Below are 19,212 nucleotides of genomic sequence, written 5' to 3'. Positions count from 1 at the left end.
GCGTTTGCAATGCACTCATCGGGAAGCTGTAAGGTCACAACAGCAAAGATTCGCCTCTAAAACTCCAACGCTGACAGACTGATCCCGTTGCTGTTGCCGCACAGGCGGTAGCACAGGCACGGACTGTCCAAACTGGGGAAACGCTGCTCCGCTTCAGTTTATCAAACCCTGTCTGTGCACAAAGGGCCCAGGAAAAAAAAACCAAACCTGACATGTCATTGTTAAGGAAAAGCTTGCCCATTCTTTTAAACATTAAATGTGTGATTTTACGTGACTGACAGGTTTTGTTCTAATGGCAGAAAACATTTGAGATAGGAAAATATCCTGGGGGAAGGGGTTTAAGTGAGAAAACAGCAAAGCTTCCCTTCATTCATACTTGAGTCAATTTGCATTAGATATGAGCTTGTCATTACCCAGGAGGAAACGGAGGGCAGCGCCTGTCCCCGCAGGGCGTGCCGGGCTCCTTGCAAGTTATTTCTCAGAGTTTCTAACTCAGAGGCAGCCGAGTTGGTTCTGACGTTGTAGATGGCTTTGCACCCTGATCCAGTGGGAGGTGTCCCTGCTCATGGCAGGGGGTGGAACTGGATGGGCTTTGAGGTCCCTTCCAACCCAAACCATGCCATGATTTTAGGATTCTGACAGGCAGGATGTGCGTGTGAGGTGCTGAGCGTCAGCATGGCTTGAGCACGGCAGGCTGCGACCCCTGAACCGCCTGTAGGTTTGCACAGGAGTTCATAGAGCGAATCCCACAAAGAGGAGCTTGGAAGTAGCTGGCTTGCAGCACACGGCAAACCCAAGAGCCTATGGCCTGGTTTGGTGCAAGACAGTAGCATCTTGGCAAATAACTTGATTTGGCTTCTTGTTACATCAACCTGGGAGAGCTGTAAGGATGCGAATGGGCAGCAAAGAATTGGCTGTAAACATTGGTGGTAAACAGAGCAGAAAGAGTTACAATAGGCTGTAGAAATTAAACTGATTTCCAAGCTCTCCGCTGGGAACCTGAAGCAGAAGTGGGCATGCAGAGACCGCCAGTGCTCAGGGAACGTTTAGTTGCTTCCGGGCTGCTGGTGTGTTCCATGCTGTGCGGAACATGCGGAATGTACAGAACGTACGATGATGACAAAATGTTATTTAATCACTTACAGGACTTGATTCTGAATTTTAGAGCCCTGTTGGAAAAACAACCCTTTCTCCCTTCATCCTAATGCCAGCAGAATAACCCAGTCAGCTGGACTGGGCGTCCTCTCCCGGTGCTGTGCGCATCCCCAGCACCGGCAGGGCTCTTGCACAGGTCAGCACGGTGCAGGTCGGCAACGCTGGTGCGTCTTTTCCCAAGACATTCCTTTTGGGTAGCTTGGTTTTCTCTCATAGCTCGTTACTCCTTGAAACCTCCAGTCAGAGCCTCGTTAGCATCAGACCTGGCGCTAAAGCTCAAGCTCTATCTCATCCCTGCCTGGCACATGGAGCCGGGGCTGCTGCCTGTGCGCTGTCGGTCCTGGTGATGAGGTTTCTGCTCGAGGTTGTCCATCTGATTCTCTTTAAAGCTCCTTCTCCAACTCCTGCTCAATCAGTGCCTCCCAGCCACAAACCAGAGAACGAGTTTCCCCCCTCGGAAATCGGTGTAGGTCCGTTTCAATCCTAGTTTTTGCACTAAGCAATTACGTTGCTGCAACTGCCACCGCCTTTCCTCGGAACCATGCTTTCCAACACCGTTCCAAGCATTGAACAGGACGCACTTGCACCAACCCCCACAGTTCCCTTTTCCCCCTTTCAGTGTGGAAAGCGTGCATGAGCCGAGATGATCTCCTTTAGTTGGAAAGGGAAGATGACCTTCTTTGTCAAGGAAACATGCTCAGGGTAAATAGACTTAGGCTGTCGGGCAGACAGGAGGAGCTCCACCGCTCTCGGGAATAGCAGGGAACTGAAAATGTGCAGATTTATATTTTTTAAACCGTAAAATAGACAGTAAAGTGACAGCGGACTCACTGTAAAATCTCCCAGGTGTGGTTCTTCTTTACCTTGTGTCTTCTATTGTAAAATTAACTTGGAAAGTTACAACTTTGTGTGAAAAAAAAAAGACAAAAAAAAAGGCAAAAAACCCTAACTTGACATGTGTGAAATCGCCTAATGCTGTAAGCTAACCTACATGATGTAACGCTACCTTGTATGTTGGATTTGTTAACGCACATTGAGCGTGCAAATAAAGATTAAATCACTTTGGCTGCCGCCTCTGCCATGTTTGTAGGAACCACAGACCCAGCGATGTCAGATTGGGGTCTAAACCGCCCTCGGTTTCTGCGATGCCGATTCACAAGGAAAGCGCACACCAAAGAAAGCACAAAGGAATAAAGGAACGTAGGAGAATCCTGGCCTGTAAAACTGGGCATTGATGCATACAAAAGCTTCCGGTAACCTTGGCGTCACTTGGTGCCGTGGATGGGCGTTGATTAGCCAAGGTCAACCCCAGCGAAAGGGGACATTGGAAGGGCAGGAAAAGCAGCAATTTGGCTCCAACCTTTGTAACTTAAAGGAATTCCTGGGTTCTTACTCCAACCTGAATTCTCCAGGACGCTTTATCTGTGATGGAGCGGCCTCTCAACACGACGAGCTGCCTTCTGCAAGTTGTTTTTTTGCAGCTCAGAACATCACTGGGCACGGAGCCCGACTCCAGAATGGCAGAGAGCACCGAGCGGGGAGCGGTTTCCCAGCAACACAGCCCGGTGAGCACTGTACCTCCTTCCAAAGCTTCACCTCAACAGGTGGTTTGGGTTTCTCAATCCTTAAACGTGCTTCAAGTCTCATCCTTAAGGACCTCGACAGTTTCAGCTCACGCTCTACAGGAAGATCACCCGGGGTCCCAGGAAAAGACCCCTGACTGGCGCTGCAGCTCTGCCCACCGCGCTGTGCCAGAGGGGAGGATGCCTGGAGCTTCCCTGTCCTCCATACCTTGTCCACCATCTCCAACACAATCACCATGGCAAACACCATGAGTTGACCCTCTCCAGCTCTGCTCCGGCTGCCCCCAGCACCGTTCCTGGGACGAGGCTCACCAGCAACATTCCCTGCGATTCCGGTATCATAGAATCACAGAATCACCAGGTTGGAAAAGAGCTCTTGGATCATCGAGTCCAACCATTCCCATCTGCCACTAAACCATGTCCATGAGCACCTCGTCTATCTGTCTTTTAAACACCTCCAAGGATGGGGACTCCACCTCGTCCCTGGGCAGCCTCTGCCAGGGCCCGATGGCCCTTTCTGTGAAAAATTTCTTCCTGATGTCCAGTCTGACCCTCCCCTGGCGCAGCTTGAGGCCGTTCCCCCTTGTCCTGTCACCTTGGGAGAAGAGCTCAGCTCCCTCCTCTCTACACTCTCCTTCCAGAGAGTTGTAGAGCAATAAGGTCTCCCCTCAGCCTCCTCTTCTCAGGCCTAAACACCCCCAGGTCCCTCAGCCGCTCCTCGTCAGACTCGTTCTCCAGCCCCTCACCAGCTTCGTTGCTCTTCTCTGGACACACTCCAGAGCCTCAACATCCTTCTTGGAGTGAATTGAACCCAGGATTCAAGGTGCAGCCTCACCAGTGCTGAGTCCAGGGGCAGAATCCTCTCCCTGCTGGCCACGCCGTTTCTGATCCAAGCCAAGATGCCATTGGCCTTCTTGGCCCCCTGGGCCACCGCTGGCTCGTGTTGAATCGCTGTCAACCAACACCCCCAGGTCCTTCTCCTCCAGGCAGCTTTCTAGCTATAGATAGAAAGCTAGATAGATATTTCATAGAACCACAGAATAGTTTGGGTTGGAGGGACCTTAAATATCATCTAATTCCAACTCTCCTGCCATAAGCAGGGAAGAATGAGGGACTGAAGCCCTTGTGGAGTTGAGGCTTGGCCCAACCCCTTCTCTGCTGGTGCAGCTCCACCGCACCCAACCACACAGCACTCGGATGAGGCATGGGACACACGGAACGATCAGGAGCTGCTGGGATGGTGCCGGGTGGATCCACAGGACCTGTGTGTGCATCAGAACTCAGCGCCCAACAGCACAAGACATGATTTATTTAACACTAACGCTTATCGTTACGGCATTGTTCCCTGCGCTGGCATTGAGCGCAGTGTTTAACCAGAATTTATCCTGGCAGTGAGTGCAGTTGGGTAAAACGTCTCAGCCGAAGTACAGGCGCTGGTTGGTTCTATTTACTTACTGTGCGAGATGTGAAAGAAAATCTCTCCTCACCGTTCCCTGCTTGGCTTCCGTATCCACCGCTGCACGCCTCGCACCAAAGTCCCGGCTCAGGTTTGGTTCAGGTTTGGCTGAGACAGAAACAAAAGAATTTACATAATAAAAAGGAATAAACAAGGCAAGCAGAGTGGGTTCAACCAACCATGAAAAAAGAAAGAGTTTTGTGGAAAGCAGGGAAGCTCAGCACTGACTCCCTTCCCACCTTTCTTGGTGCTGGTGCCATTTAAACCAGGATTTTGTGCTGCTTTCAGCACAGTTGGGCCGTTCGACAGCTTCTGCCATGCCAAATTCCCAGTAGGAGCAAGTTGTGTTGCCACAGCAACGCGATTCACTTTTGATGGCAGATGCTTGGGTCAGGGCTCTTCCGGTATTTCCTTTCAGCAGAATCAGGAATAGCTCTGGCTCTGTCCTGAGCCCCAGATCCATGGGGCTGCGTGGTGCAGGCGACACGCAGGAGGGAAGGGATGGATCCAGAGGGACCTGAACAGTCTGGAGAGGTGGGGGAAAAAGCCAAGGGCAAGGTCCTGCGCTTGAATCAAGGCAATCGCAAGCATCATTCCGGGCTGGGTGGAGAATGGATTGGGAGCAGTGCTGAGGAGAAGGACTTGGGGTGCTGGGGGAGGAGAAGCTCGACATGAGCTGGCACTTCCTGACTGAGAGCCCCTCCCCAGCTTTCCTGGAGCCCCTTTCAGCACTGGAAGCTGCTCTAAGGTCTCCCCAGAGCCTTTCTCTTCTCTGGGATGAACAACCCCAACGCTCTCAGCCTGTCCTCATCCAGGAGGTTCTCCAGCCCTCGCATCATCTCTGTGGCCTCCTCTGGACTCGCTCCAACAGCTCCACGTCCTTCTTGTGCTGAGGACTCCAGAACTGGACACAGGGCTCCAGGTGGGGTCTCACCAGAGCAGAGGGGCAGAGTTCCCCACCGTTCTTAATCTCCCAATCTCTCATCTCAACCTCCTCTGGCACAACTGCTTCCTCTCATCCGATCACTTGTTCCTTGGGAGCAGAGCTCAGCACCCACCTGGCTCCAATCTCCTTTCCAGGAGCTGCAGAGAGCAATGAGGTCTCCCCTCAGCCTTCTCTTCTCCAGACTAAACAGCCCCAGAGCCATCAGCTGCTCCCACAACCCCTGTTCTCCAGCCCCTTCCCAGCTCTGTTTCCTTCTCCAGACACAGTCCAGCTCCTCAAGGTCTTTCTTGGAGTGAGGGGCCCAAAACTGAACCCAGGATTCGAGGTGTGGCCTCACCAGTGCCCAATTCAGGGGGACAATCCCTTCCCACAATTACGTTAAGAAAAACCACCACACCAAAGGCCCCGAGGAGCCTGCACACAGCTGGTTCTCCACAGAACAATAAAATGCAAACCCCCAAAGCCCAGAGACCCCAAGGCAGTGGCAGATGCCAAGGGGCTGGTCGATGGTGCCCCAGGACTCTGGGCAAGGCTTTCCACACTGACCTGATGAAGCTGCTATTGCCCTGTACGGAACTCAGACTCAGAAGCCATCACGCCACCCACACAGGCACAGGGACACGGCTGCCAAGCATCTCGGGCACAGGGAAACAACTCAGCACCAGACTCGCATCACAGAATTTTCTGAAATGTAAGGCGACAATTTTGGAAAGCTGGGAGGGCTCTTCATCAGGGAGTGCACGGAGAGGACGAGGGGAATGTTTTTCAGCTGAAAGAGGGGAGATTGAGATGAGATCTTAGGGAGAAATGTTCTCCTGCGAGGGTGGGGAGCCCAGGTTGCCCAGAGCAGTGGTGGCTGCCCCATCCCTGGAGGGGTTCAAGGCCAGGTTGGATGGGGTTTGGAGCCCCTGAGCCAGTGGGAGGTGTCTCTGCCCATGGCAGGGGTGGGACTGGATCAGCTTTGAGGTTCCTTCCAACCCCAACTCATTACATCATTCTATGAACTCCTTTTCTTGATTAAAACAAGCGTTTTCCACTCCCCCCCAAGCTCTCCTCCTCAGCACTCACACGCTGAACTGCCTTCAACCCATCGCACCCGACACCACAGACTAAAACATCAAATGCAAACGTTTTATTTTTAATACAAACATAACTCTGTGTACAAATTTATACCTGACAAAAATAAAACTCTTTTTGAATAACACTGTGTACAAAAAGTGCTGCTGCTGTTCTGATGTCACCATCCACAAGCAACAGGCTGACAAAAGGCATCAGTTGAGGCTGACATTTCCCTGAAGGCATCGGGTAAGGCACAGCCATTGGTTGTTTCCCCAGCCCCAAGCAGCGCCCAGTGCTGCCGACAGGTCCCCCTCACCGAGTATCCGCAAACTCAGGCTGCAAGAAACCAGTTCAGGTGTAAAACCTGTTCACTGTATGAACGAAAAGCACGGTGAACACTCGCCACCAGCCCAGCTCCGCAGTTCCAAAGGGCTGAGCCACCATCGCTTCTACAACAGAGCAAGTGGCTACTTCCAGAGCAACTCTGCAGTTCTTAACCCTGGTGGCAACGCAGCGGAACACGCACAGCCCGGTGAAAACCAGCCCAAACCTTGCAGCTGCTGCCCCTTCCTTCTCCCCAGGTTTTCTGCTGGTTTCAAGCTGGAGTTCCAGCCTTTAATCCCACAAGGGATGATGCAGAGGGACTTCCTGTCCTACACCAGAACTGCCGGAGGATTTCTCCCCAGCCAGGGCTGGAACTCTGAACCACCCCAATGATTCTCGGCTCTTTCCAGGATTATCGCCAGTCAGGAGCGACACCCGAGGCAGAAACAGGCACAAATCGGAACGTTTAGCTCAGCCATCAAAATAGAACACATAACCCTGCCTCCAAGTTTCTTGTTGCAAGGTTTTTTACATCTCACAGAAAGAAAACACCCTTAAAACAGGCACAAATTCCCAGTCATCTCTTAAGCAGCAAGGAGTTTAGGAAAGGAAAAGCTTACATTTATCCTCACTTCTTGTACTCATCCTGAGAAATGATTCCTCCGTTCTGACGGCGCCATCGCGCAGCCACTGACACAACACATCGCTGTCAGCCGGATTAACGCAGCGACTGATAGAGACGATCTAACAGAAGCTGAGTGACACTCGGGCCACTGAGCTCCTCCACTCTTCAACAGAAAGATCCTAGGCACTTAAAATTTTAACTGGGCACAGTGCACCCTGACAGCCGCTTGTGTCTCCGGATGGAGCGGGCAGAGCACAGGCCTTTTTTCTTAGCTCAGAGCTTGGTTGAGAAGAGGCTTCTGAGGGCCCCTCCAGACACAGAGCCATCTCCACTTCCCAGCTGAGTTACGTGTGTGTCGATTATGGGGTTGGAGGTCTAGTAATCTTCTCTACAAAGTAGTTACCATAAACTGAAATGACTACGGCAGCGACTTCTACTACCGCAGGTACTGGCTCCTTGAAGAGAAGAACATAAAACTGCAAGTAAATAAATAAGCCAGCGCGCCCTCACCGCTAGGGTTTTTAACAAGCGAGTCAGAAAACTCAAGGCTGTGTTTTCTACAGCATCACTTCTATGGCAACAATGAAAGGTTGGAACCCCAACCTCACCACTAATTAACTCACTAGAGAAACTCGGAGTAACTTTTGCTGGGAACAAACTACCGAGTGAGAACACAAGAACTCAAGCACAGCTCCGTTCAGCAACATCCGCACACAGCCAATACCACTGGTCATGACGGACACATTGTAAACGATTTCTCCGCACGACCGCATCGTGGGCAGCTGTTCCAGAGAGCAGCAACATTTTCTTGTGCAAACTAGGGGAAAAAAAAGTTAGAGCTGCTGCGATATTTTACGCGATTCAGCTTCCAGTACGCAGTGCCTGAAGACGAACATTCAAAGTGCATGGACACAAACCTATCGACGTTTGTAACCAAGGACAGAAGAGCTACATCTGCCGGATCCAGGATCAAAATGACAACAAACCGAAGTACATCTGTTACCATGTCTTCAGTTAAATATCCAAAATTAAGGGAATATCCTTCTAAACAGAAGTAGTTGGTAAAGTAACACATTCCCTCGTTAAAGACCCATCCAATTAAAAGTCTGTTGTCAAAACGTTAACTAAAGCATGTTGGTTCACAGGTTTGGTTCTGTTTGCAGAATTCAAGTGACCGAACGCTTCTTCCTTCTGAATGGTGACTTCAGTCTTTTCCACAAGCTGCCTTTTGCTTTTGATCTTTTTTCCATCGCCATCGCCGCTTCTTTTTCTTTCCTGCGGATTTCTCGCACAAGCACATGAAAGACGTCATCAATGTACTTACGGTTTGCAGCAGACGTCTCAAAGAAAGGGCAGTTGAACTCTTCTGCTAATGCAGAGCCTTCTTCTTTAGAGACCTGAAAAAGAAGTTCATGTTATTCAAGAAAGCCAAACCCAGACTGATTTCTTTATGTTTTCTTCTGCTTGTCACACAACTCTGCACGCACCAGCTCCAGAGCAGCTCTTTTTCACTGAGTTTCTAGTGGTTGAGCTGAAGTAGAATCAGGTTTCTAACTTCATCTAAGTAACTCCATTTTCTGACAGCTCACTGCATGTTTCCAGGTTGGGTTTCGCTCTGGGAGTGCTCACACGGGGCACTGGGACGCAAAAAGGCCATCGCTGATCCTTAGTCCTACAGAAACCAAGGCCATCCTGGAGCTGGTGGAGCCGTAAAGAAAAGGGGTGGAAAAGGGTGGCACCTGCAGGGAGGGGCAGCCAGGTGACCCCAAAGTGGGATTCAAGTTCATACACATCACACTTGTGATAAAACTGAGGGATCATGAGGGTCAAACCTCTCTTCTTCCAAGGCCAATGTCCAGTGAGGACCTCGTCTGTCTGTTTTCCCGGGATCCCAGATTCGTGCAGTCCTGAATCCCGTTTCTGAGCCCAGCTCCCCCCTGCACCCACCGTGCCTGCCCTGCAGCATCCATGACGCAGTCATCGAGGGGTGGGAACTCAATTCTATATATTTGCATTTATTTTATTATTCTTTTATTAATAACATTTTCTTTATTACTATTATTGTTTCAATAAAGCTAGTTTACTTTCCGTTTCCAACACACCATTTTTTCCTCTCATTTCCTTTTCCTCTTTTTCTGGGTGTCGGGGAAACAGAATTGGGAACCCAATTTCTTGATTTTAGCCGCCAAAATTGATGGGGTTGGGGCTGAACCGTGACAGCTCTATGCCTCTCTTCAAACTTCGTTTTCCTTCCCTTTCATTCATCACTGGTCCATGATGGAATTGTCTGCAAAAGACCCTCTGGACCTTCCGAAAACAACAAAATCCTTCAAAGGATTATTTTCTCAGAGCTTATTCTACAAGTTGCCTAACAGGAGCAGGCCTCAGCCCTAACATAAACATTTGTCAGTTTAGGAAGCAGAGGGAATTTTGTTCTCCTGGTCGATATCTACTTTGTTCATCAATCAACTTCCCAGAACCAAGCAAAACCTTCCCAAAAGCACCCAGTTCCCCAAACCCTTAAGTCTTGCTGGGGCTGTAGCAAAGCAATAAAAGCAATTCCCATTCCTCCTCACACCTTACACTCCTCGCACGGGTGTTTTACCAAAGCTGCCATGATTTTCCTGCACAACACACTGAAAACTCTGCTAATTCCAGGCACATAAACAGCACCCCTGTAACTTGTTTCCCAAAGTGTGTTTCCTTCGAGTGAAGCTCTGCTATGAACTGCTTTCCCACAGTGGAGTTACTGTCTTCTTAAGCTAATTTTCCTTTCTGTCCCTTCTTATCCAAGTTCTGTTATTACATATCCATTCTCTGCACACTCGCACCTACAATTTGGCATCTGAAAGGGATTTATGGAATGCTAAATGTTTAATTTCTAAAAGGAGATACTGTTAATAGAGAAAATCACAGAATCACAGAATAGTTTGGGTTGGAAGGGACCTTTAAGCCCATCCAGTTCCAACCCCCCGCCATGGGCAGGGACATCCCTCTAGATCAGGCTGCCCAAGGCCCATCCAACCTGGCCTGGAACACCTCAAGGGATGGGGCAGTCACAGAGCCGGAGAGCAGCTGAAATCCAAAGCATCAACTTGAAGACTCTTACTTTTGTGGTTGCTACGTGGATTCAGGTACTCAACACACATCCAACTCAGGACATTCTAGGATTCTACATGCCACGTTCAACAAGAACTTCTCCACTGTTTAACTAAATAAACAAGCAGAAACGTTAAGAGAGTACAATCTCTTGTATTCCCATAACCTGATCCAGCGGAAGGTGTTCCTATTCATGGCCGGGTTTGGAACTGGATGGGCTTTGAGGTCCCCTCCAACCCAAACCATTCTGTGATTCTATGATTTAACAACAGAAATAAATAGCTTGTAACTATAGTCACGTTTTGTGCCATTTACTTGTCGTTGCTGTGCCAGATCAGACTTGTTTCCCACCAGGACCACGGGAATGTCTTCGGTGTGTCGAACGCGATATATGAGGTGTTTGAACTGACGCACTTCATGGAAACTGTGCCGGTCTGTGATCGAATAGCAGATGATAAATCCCTCGCCAACCCTCATGTACTGCTCTCTCATGGCTGTAAACTCCGCCTAGAAACAGAAAATCACATTTCAGTTGCACCAATACAATGACTTTCTCCCTCAGAATTGGAAACACAGTACAATTCCAAAACTAGCCGCACAAACTGGTCACCAATCACATGGGACAGATATTCCCTATGTTTGGGTTTAACACCAAGTTTCCCTCTCTACAAAAAATCAGATCAACAAGTCATTTCTCAGCCAATCTGTGTAACTTCTCGATCATAAGGACCAACAGAGAAAGTGATGCATGAGACCAGAGCACCATTAGAGCTTCTGGAATATAGACAGCACAAATACAGATGCCATCAGCAGCACAGTGCCTTGGAGAAGTAAAGGAGCTCAAACACAATTTGAAGAACAGACAGGCATACTTTTACAGGATTTCTGTCTCTATACCTCATTCTTAACACCCTCCCAGTTCACTTCCTACCCCTCGCATACCTGTCCTGCAGTGTCCAAGATATCCAGAGTGGCAGGTTCATCATCAATGCGCATCTGTACTTTATAAGCATCCTCTGTGAATTCCCAGCACATCGTAAAGAACAAGATAGGGATACATGCAATACTCGTTAATCATCGGTGCATAACAAGAACATTACCCCAAAGAACCTAATCAGGACATACTATTGCGCTACATCAGTCTGATTGTTGTTTAACAACAAAGGTAAGTTTTTAATTGTTCTGGTGTGATTTAGTATCACTAAAACTGTGTTATTGTACAGGCTGTTTCTGAAAGACACATGCCCACATCCCATAAATTCGGTTTGGATACCTTGGTGGAGAGCACAGTGTAAGAGCACTGTGTTTTGCTTAAAGCAAGAAAAAACACATGGCTCAAAAGAAGAATTGGTCATCACCAGCTTGGACTCGATGACCTCAAAAGTCTTTTCCAACCAAACGATTCTACGATCTAAGGGACTTGGGTCCTCGATTTACAGCAAAACCTATTTTTTTTAAATAAATGGAATGCTTTAAAGCATTAGATTGCACGACAGCTCCACCTGCTAAAACAGCAAATGAACAGCAAAGGGAAAAAGATTTTTCTTACCGATCGTAGGATCATGATCCTCTGGAAACCGGTGACAAATGAACTGCAGGGTCATGGCTGGAAACGTAAACCAGAAACACAATCACACCAGTCCCAGTGGGCATCTGCCACCTCAGCATTTGGCTCACAACTCACCCATCAACTCCCCAACAGCACCCACAGGAGGTGCTGGGCTGGGTGGAACAGGACAAAGGCAGCAGGTCAGGAACTGGGTCAGTAACCGGGACAGTAAATGGGAACTTGAACAATAATTGAGACAATAATTGGGAACCGCGTTGGGACCTGGGAACCATGTTGGGACCTGGGAACCACGTCAGTAACCAAGAGCTGGGAAGCAGCTCTGTAGCCAGAAACCAGTAGCCAGGAACTGAAGGTAGCCAGGAACCAGGTTAGTAACTGGTAGCGGTGTCAGTAACCGAAAACCAGTAGTCGGGATTCAGCTCAATAGTCGGGAACCGTGTTAGTAACTGGGTCAGAAACCAGGAACCAGTAGCTGTGAACCAGTAGCTGTGAACTAGTAGGCAAGAACTGGCGTGCTGCACCTTGCCCTCCACCGAGCCACTTCAAATGTCAACAGACGCAGTCGGACACAGTGGTACCCGGCACACCCAGGGCCCAGCACCCAAACCCGCCGTTCTCCTCAGAGACCCCTGCCACCCGCAGCCCCCAGGAGCGGCACCCGCAGCTCAACCGTTCCCCTCTGCGACCCCCTACTTCTGGCACAGCGCCTGCAGCTCAACCATTTCCCTCAGTGAGCCCTGACACCCAGTGCAGCACCCACAGCCCAGCCGTTCCCCTCAGCGACCCCTGCTACTGATACAAAAATTGGTTAGTATTACAAAAATTGGAATATTTTGATTTAAGCTAAAGTAGAGTTTATCCAAGTAACTCTATTTCTTTGAAGTTAGACAGAACTTCCCCCTGATAACATCTTTTTTTACAGCATGTTTTTTCAAATAGTGCTTTTACGTCTTATGTTAAGTATAATCTGTCCTGAACAACTGTGTTTGTTGTCTATTATCACCTCTGTTTGCAATCTTTCCCCATCCCAAACACAAGGTCAGACAGAGAGCTGGATCCAACTCCAAAGTAGCAAGGTATTTGGCCGTGGTAAAGTTCATAATAACATTAAAATGAGTCCTTGGAAAGGAATAGAATACGTGTAAGATTCCCAGGAAGATTTATACACATGCACATAAGTGGGAAATCTCTTCTGTACCAGCTCTTGTCTCACTGCACACAACTGGAGATCACCCCCACCTGTCGCCCAGGCCTGATAAAACGGTGTTTGCTTTCTGAACTCCAAGAGACTCTTAGAGTTTACTGAGCAGTGGCCCAAGTGGCTGACGGCATCTTGGACTGTATCAGCAGCAGCCTGGCCAGCAGGAGCACAGAAGGGATTGTGCCCTGTACTCAGTACTGTGAGGCTGCACCTTGAACCCCATGTTCAGTTTTGAGCCTCTCACTCCCAAGAAAGACACTGAGGAGCTAGAGTGTATCCAGAGAAGGACAACTGGGGAGCGTCTGGAGAACAAGAATTCTGAGATATGGCTCAAGGATCTCGTGTTGTTTAGCCTGGAGAAAAGGAGACAGAGGGGAGACCTCATCACTGTCTACAACTGCCTGAAAGAAGGTTGTAGCCAGATGGGTGTTGGTTCCGCCTTCCAAGTGACAGACCATTGGATTAAAGGGAAACAGCCTCAAGTTGTGACAGGAGAGCTTCAGGTTTGATATAGGGAAAAATTTCATAACCAAAAGGGTTCTCAGGCACTGGCAGAGGCCGCCTAGGCAGGGGGCTGAGCCCCCATCCCTGCAGATGTTTAAAAGTCGGGTGGAAGAGGCGCTCGGGGATGGTTCAGTGGCACACAGGGATAGCTGGACTTGATGATCATAGAATCACAGAACAGTTTGGGTTGGAAAGGACCTCAACGCCCATCCAGTCTCACACCCTGTGATGGGCAGGAACACCTCCCACTGGATCAGGGGACTCAGAGATGGTTCAGTAATGAACGGAGACGGTTGAACTCGACAATCTCAAAGATCTTTTCCAAACAAGCTTTTTCTATGACTCCAGGTTACCTTAAACCCTAAATGCCGTGGACTACCTGAGCGTTTAAGTGCAACACACACGAGAGAGAGCCGGGAACGCCGCCGCAGACCCTGAACCGCCTCACTAATTACCTCAAACACCTTTTCCAAACAGTGTTTTCGCTGTCACCACCGTCCCCGCTCCCGCCCCGGTTCCAGCGCCCACCCTGGGCCCTTTTCGTCGTTCCTCGCCCCCAGGAAGCCACGCACCGCTCTTCCCGACTCCACCGTCGCCCAACATCACCAGTTTGTACTCGCGGGGCTTCCCCGGCGCTCGGGCTCCGGCATCCATGGGCGGCGCGGCGCCCAACGCGCCGGCGCTGAGGACGAGAGAACAGCGTGATGAGCGGCGCCCGCGGGGAACGGCTCGGCTCGGCTTGGCCGCCACCTCCTCCCGTGTCTCCTCCCCCTCCTTACCGTCAGGCGCCCCCGCGCCGCGCCCGGCCCGGCCCGGCCCGGCCCCGCTCCCGGGCAGAGGCGCGAAAATGGCGGCGGCTCCTTCATCGCCAGCGAGCGCGCGGCCACGCCCCCGCCGGCTCGCGCCGCGCGCGCGGGGCGTGGACGGCGCGGCGCATGCGCGGGGAGTGCGGCGGGCACCAAGCCACGCCCACCGCCTCAAGCCCTCGCCCCATCAGCATCGACAAAGCTCACAAGCCACGCCCACAAACATGATCCAAGCCCCGCCCCCTCAGGGGTGGAGACGGCGGGCGCATGCGCGGGGCGCGCAACAATCCCCGCCCTCAGCATAGCCCCATCACAAAGCCGCGCCCACATCGCTAAGTTACGCCCCCTCCTCGCGCAGGGGTGGGGACGGTGCATGCCCCGCGCGACTAAGCCCCGCCCTCCGCCTCAAGCCCCGCCCTATGACCACAACCCTAAAGCACGAGCCCCGCCCACAGCGCAAAGCCACCCCCCTCCGGCTTGAGCTGTTCGGACGGACCGGAACAGAGCAGCCCGCACAAAGCCCCGCCCCCAGATCGAAGCCCCGCCCGCGAACATTAGCGACGCCCCCCGTCCACGGCGCTCACAGGGGCGGGTACAGCTCAACGCATGCGCAGACGTGCCTCAGGCACTAAACCCCGCCCTCAGCGCAGCCCAACCTCATAAGCCCCGCCCACAAACCTAACCCCTGCCCCTCGCGTCACGGCGGCGCATGCGCAGAGATCCCTATCGCATCAGCTCCTTCTCCTTGGGCACTCCTCCTCTTCCACCAGCCTCCTCCTCTTGCGCCCTCTCCTGCAGCCTCTGCTCCTCCTCCACCCTCTCCTCCTCCTCCCTCCCTTCTTCTGCACTCCTTTTCCACCAGTTCCTGTACCTCCTCCTCCACTTGCACCCCCCTCCTGCTCCTTGTGCCCAGCACAATTAGCCAAGCACAATTAACCCATATACAGGCTCAGGCGGCAATTCCCCTCCTGCCACCACCCCTTTGTCGTCGCCCCCAGCACTCAAGCAACCGTCAAGAAACAACAAACACAAGAACAGAAGTCTTTCCCATGGGGCTGCCTGGCTTCTCTGGGCAACCTGTTCCAGGGCCTCTCCCCCCTCACAGAAAACATTTCTCCCTAAGATCTCATCTCAATCTCCCCTTTTTCGGCTCAAACCCGTTCCCTCTCCCTACACTCCCGGATGGAGAGCCCTTCCCCAGCTTTCCTGAAGCCTCTTTCAGTACTGGGATACTGCTATAAGGTCTCCTCAGAGCCTTCTCCAGGCAGAACAACCCACCACAAGCAGCAGCAGAGCCTTTATACATTTATTTATAGTGAAAGTCAGGTTCTGATTATTTACAGCACACAAGGAAGCCCATGTTTGTACAAGCGAGCCAGCAAGGTTTTGGTGTCCAGCAACAACACTCTCCCTCCGCTTTTAAAACCCTTCCTCCCGCTCCAAAGTCTGGCCGGGCTAAGCGCAGGCTCACACCACGCTTCTCCATGCAAGAGTTCTTTATGTAGCAGCCGCAGCAGCAAAGCCCGTGTGCAGTCCATGGACGGGAACAATCCAACAGCTCACTCCCAGCTCCCTGGCTGGGACTAAGGTCTGGCCCCGCTGTCCGGCTCCACAAAGTTAAAGAGGAGGGTAAAGCAGAGTGGGTAACAGAGAAAAGATGGAGCCCACCTTGTGAAAAGGAGTTCTGTCCGAGCTGCTGAACTGGGATGAATCCAGAGTGATGGCAGAGACCAAATCCCAGTGCCAAGTGCCCTGGGAGTAAGGCCAGAGGGACCCATTGAAACCCCAAGCACCCCCACCCCAGCTAGAACAGGAAGCGCGGGGTTATCAAACCACATTTCAAAAAGAAAACAGGGCAGGAGATGCTTAAGGTAAAAAGAAATTAAGAGTTGTCATGTAATCCTCAAGTCTGAGAACCATTGCCTAGTCCTTTCCTTTGCTGAAAGTCTGAATGTCGAAATGGGGTCACCATGAGCTCAAGGCGACTGCGAACACCAGCCAACAGCGGAAATGCTCGAGAAAACATGACCAGCGGGTGCAGAACGGAGTCAGTGCGACTGGCGCTTCCCATTTTTCCAGGATCACATAAAAAATGGGAAAAGCAGACCAAGAGCCTGCACTCGTCTCTCTGTACGAGATGAGTACTACTTCAAATCCTTCGTTTTTAATTGACAAATTCATTGCAGAAATAAAGAACTTTAAAATTTGATTTTAAAAAGTTTTCCCCCTTTCAAGGGGTCCAAATCCAAACCTTTAGCTTCTGCAAATGTAAAAACAACGCGTATTTGCAAAGTTCCTTCTGTAATGTACATGCATTATTGCTAGAGAGAGAAAAACAGATGAAAACTCTTCTGCAGGTTTTATGGTGCCATCCAAAACGGCATCTGTTGTTTACCTCGCTGTTGGGAGGAAGGATATTGGTATCCCAAACTCCATCCCTGTGAAAAAGTACTTGCGTTTTTATGGCCAGCATGCTCCTCTTCTTCGTCGGATGAATCTCCGGTGTACGCCACTAACCCAAAGCCCTTCTCTGTAGTTTTCAACTTCTTTGCTTGATGATCTAGGGGGTGGAAAAAACAAAAACACCCCCCCCCGACCCACCAAGAAGGAAAAATCAAAATAAAAAGAGATAAAATGCCCCAAAAACGAGTTAATTAAAAAAAAAAAGGACGTTAATTGTCAATTGTTAGTTGGACACCATTTGGAGGTCACAAGGCCAATGGTCACCCAAGGTCGAAGGCCACACGGAACAGCACCAGCACAGCCCATGTGATCCACCAGAACCATGTAAGAGAACAGAGAAAGAAGAAAGAAACACACAGAAAAGGTCAAGTTAGCAAACGGGTCTAAGCGACAGCAATCTCACCGTTAGAGATAACTATATAAAGAAAAGCAGAAACCTTGTTCAAAAAGAAAGCTAAGAGAAGAGCGATCTCTGGGACCAATACTGCAGAGAATCTAAGGTTAAACAGGCTAACGGGATGTTCCTGCAGGCCAGGAAGGCTCTGGGCTACCCGCGGAGCAAGAATCACTCTGTGTTTTACCAAGCTGCAAAAACCGGGTGCAGGAGAACCCTACAGAAAGATGAAACCTGTCTGCATATAGAGCTCGTGGCTGTCCAACCACAGCGTCCACCAACACCTTCGGTGCCTCTGGAGACCATTGGTCCCAGGGCAAAGCCATGCAAACGCCGTTGCACCAACAGCTCCAAGCAGTGGCCCAGGTGGCCAAGAAGGCAAATGGCATCTTGGCTTGGATCAGAAACGGCGTGGCCAGCAGGGCCAGCGAGGTGATTCTGCCCCTGGAGTTGACACTGGTGAGGCCGCACCTCAAATCCTGGATTCAATCCACTCCAAGAGGGATGTTGAGGCTCTGGAGTGTGTCCAGAGAAGAGCAACGAAGCTGGTGAGGGGCTGGAGAACGAGTCTGACGAGGAGCGGCTGAGGGACCTGGGGGTGTTTAGGCCTGAGGAGGCTGAGGGGAGACCTTATTGCTCTACAACTCTCTGGAAGGAGAGTGTAGAGAGGAGGGAGCTGAGCTCTTCTCCCAAGGTGACAGGACAAGGGGGAACGGCCTCAAGCTGCGCCAGGGGAGGGTCAGACTGGACAGCAGAAAAAAATTTTCACAGAAAAGGTCATCAGGCCTGGCAGAGGCTGCCCAGGGACGGGGTGGAGTCCCCATCCTTGGAGGTGTTTAAAAGGCAGGTGCTCAGGGACATGGTTTAGTGGCAGATGGGAATCCAAGAGGTCTTTTCCAACTTGGTGATTCTATGATGGGTTCTGAGCCGCGACTGCCCAATGGGGAAAAAATATCTCTCTTAGTCCTTCTCTTAATGGCACTCTTCTCATTCATACAGGTATTGATTAAACTTTTAAGAGAAACATCCTGCGTGTGTAATCACAGTGAACACCAGTGATTTCCGAGCAGGGCCCTGAACTGCTCGTCACATCAACGCCACGGCAGAAACAACAGCCAAAACCATTGCTAATTTTAACCAACATGAAGACCAGTGCAAACTCATTTGGGAAACAAAACTTGACTTACAGGTATATTTTAGTCATGGCACTCACCATGGCTGCCTGGCAAAGACCCCGCACCATTCCTTTCTTCAGATTCTGATTTCATTCCAGTGACAGGAAAAGCCGGTGGAGGCATCAACTGCCTGTTTAAACCAAAGCAAGCCCTTAGTTTTACTTTTTTAACAGAAGGAAGAGTCAAAGGGAAGAGCAAACAAATTCATAACTCAGTCCTTGATGTGAGGAGCTGAACTTTTAATTGCCTGCCTGATCTAATGGCCTTCTCCAACAGAGCGACTCAGTGGACATGGGAAGAGCAACTGATGTCACCAACCTGGACTCCCATAAGGCCTTCAATACAGTCCCCTCCAAGATTCTCACCTCTTAATCGGAGGTGTCCCAGCCCAAGGCAGGGGGTTGGAACTGTATGATCTTTAAGGTCCCTTCCAACCCAAACTATTCCATGATCGTTAATTCATGAGAAGCTCGACATGAGCCGGCAACACGCAGCCTAGAAGGCCAACTGTGTCCTGGGCCGCATCAAACAAAGCATGGCCAGCAGGGAGGGAGGGGATTCTGCCCCTCTACTCCTCTCTTGTGAGACCTTATCTGGAAGATTGTGTCCAGTTCTGGAATCCTCAACATAATGAGGAGATGGAGCTGTTGGAACAGGTCCAGAGGAGGCTACAAGGATGATCCGAGGGCTGGAGCACCTCCCATCCGAGGACAGGCTGAGAGAGCTGGGGTTGTTCAGCCTGGAGAAGAGAAGGCTCCAGGGAGACCTTATAGCTACCTTCCAGTACCTGAAGGGGCTACAGAAAAGTTGGGGAGGGGCTGTTCACAAAGGCTCGCGGTGATAGGACGAGGG

At 50.7% G+C, this 19,212-nt stretch overlaps 2 protein-coding genes across 8 annotated transcripts in view; both read right to left on the bottom strand.

The window, feature by feature from the left end:
• Positions 1-20: 20 nt before the first annotated feature.
• RIT1 (Ras like without CAAX 1) lies at positions 21-14,429 on the bottom strand. 4 transcript variants are annotated; one of them, XR_008447336.1, is made up of 8 exons: positions 14,302-14,429; positions 14,095-14,204; positions 11,797-11,853; positions 11,190-11,263; positions 10,563-10,754; positions 8,473-8,545; positions 4,434-5,824; positions 4,240-4,302 (listed from the first exon to the last, which is right to left on the bottom strand). XR_008447336.1 is itself a non-coding variant. In XM_054050714.1 (7 exons), exons 2-7 carry the CDS (start codon positions 14,174-14,176, stop codon positions 4,190-4,192), a joined length of 591 nt encoding a protein of 196 aa, XP_053906689.1. In that variant the 5' UTR covers positions 14,177-14,204; positions 14,302-14,429; the 3' UTR covers positions 21-4,189. The 4 variants fall into 4 exon arrangements, 3 of the variants coding, with proteins under 3 accessions (XP_053906689.1, XP_053906690.1, XP_053906688.1); XM_054050714.1 differs by lacking the exon at positions 4,434-5,824 and having other exon boundaries at positions 21-4,302; XM_054050715.1 differs by lacking the exon at positions 4,240-4,302 and having other exon boundaries at positions 4,326-5,824.
• A 1,170-nt stretch (positions 14,430-15,599) lies between these two features.
• The window catches only part of KHDC4 (KH domain containing 4, pre-mRNA splicing factor), a 13,937-nt gene continuing 10,324 nt past the window's right edge, over positions 15,600-19,212 (bottom strand). For 2 of the 4 annotated variants that reach the window (XM_054050720.1, XM_054050721.1), the window contains exons 13-14: positions 18,399-18,490; positions 15,600-16,888 (exon numbers count right to left, since the gene is read on the bottom strand). In XM_054050720.1, coding sequence (XP_053906695.1) covers positions 16,689-16,888; positions 18,399-18,490 — 292 coding nt within the window. In that variant the 3' untranslated portion in view covers positions 15,600-16,688. Of the gene's footprint in view, positions 16,889-17,801; positions 18,491-19,212 lie in introns of those variants that run through there. The other 2 variants (XR_008447337.1, XM_054050722.1) reach the window with 2 other exon arrangements.

The sequence above is a fragment of the Cuculus canorus genome, chromosome 28, assembly GCF_017976375.1.
Source record: "Cuculus canorus isolate bCucCan1 chromosome 28, bCucCan1.pri, whole genome shotgun sequence".
Taxonomy (NCBI): domain Eukaryota; kingdom Metazoa; phylum Chordata; class Aves; order Cuculiformes; family Cuculidae; genus Cuculus; species Cuculus canorus.
This window is presented reverse-complemented; position numbering and strand designations above follow the sequence as displayed.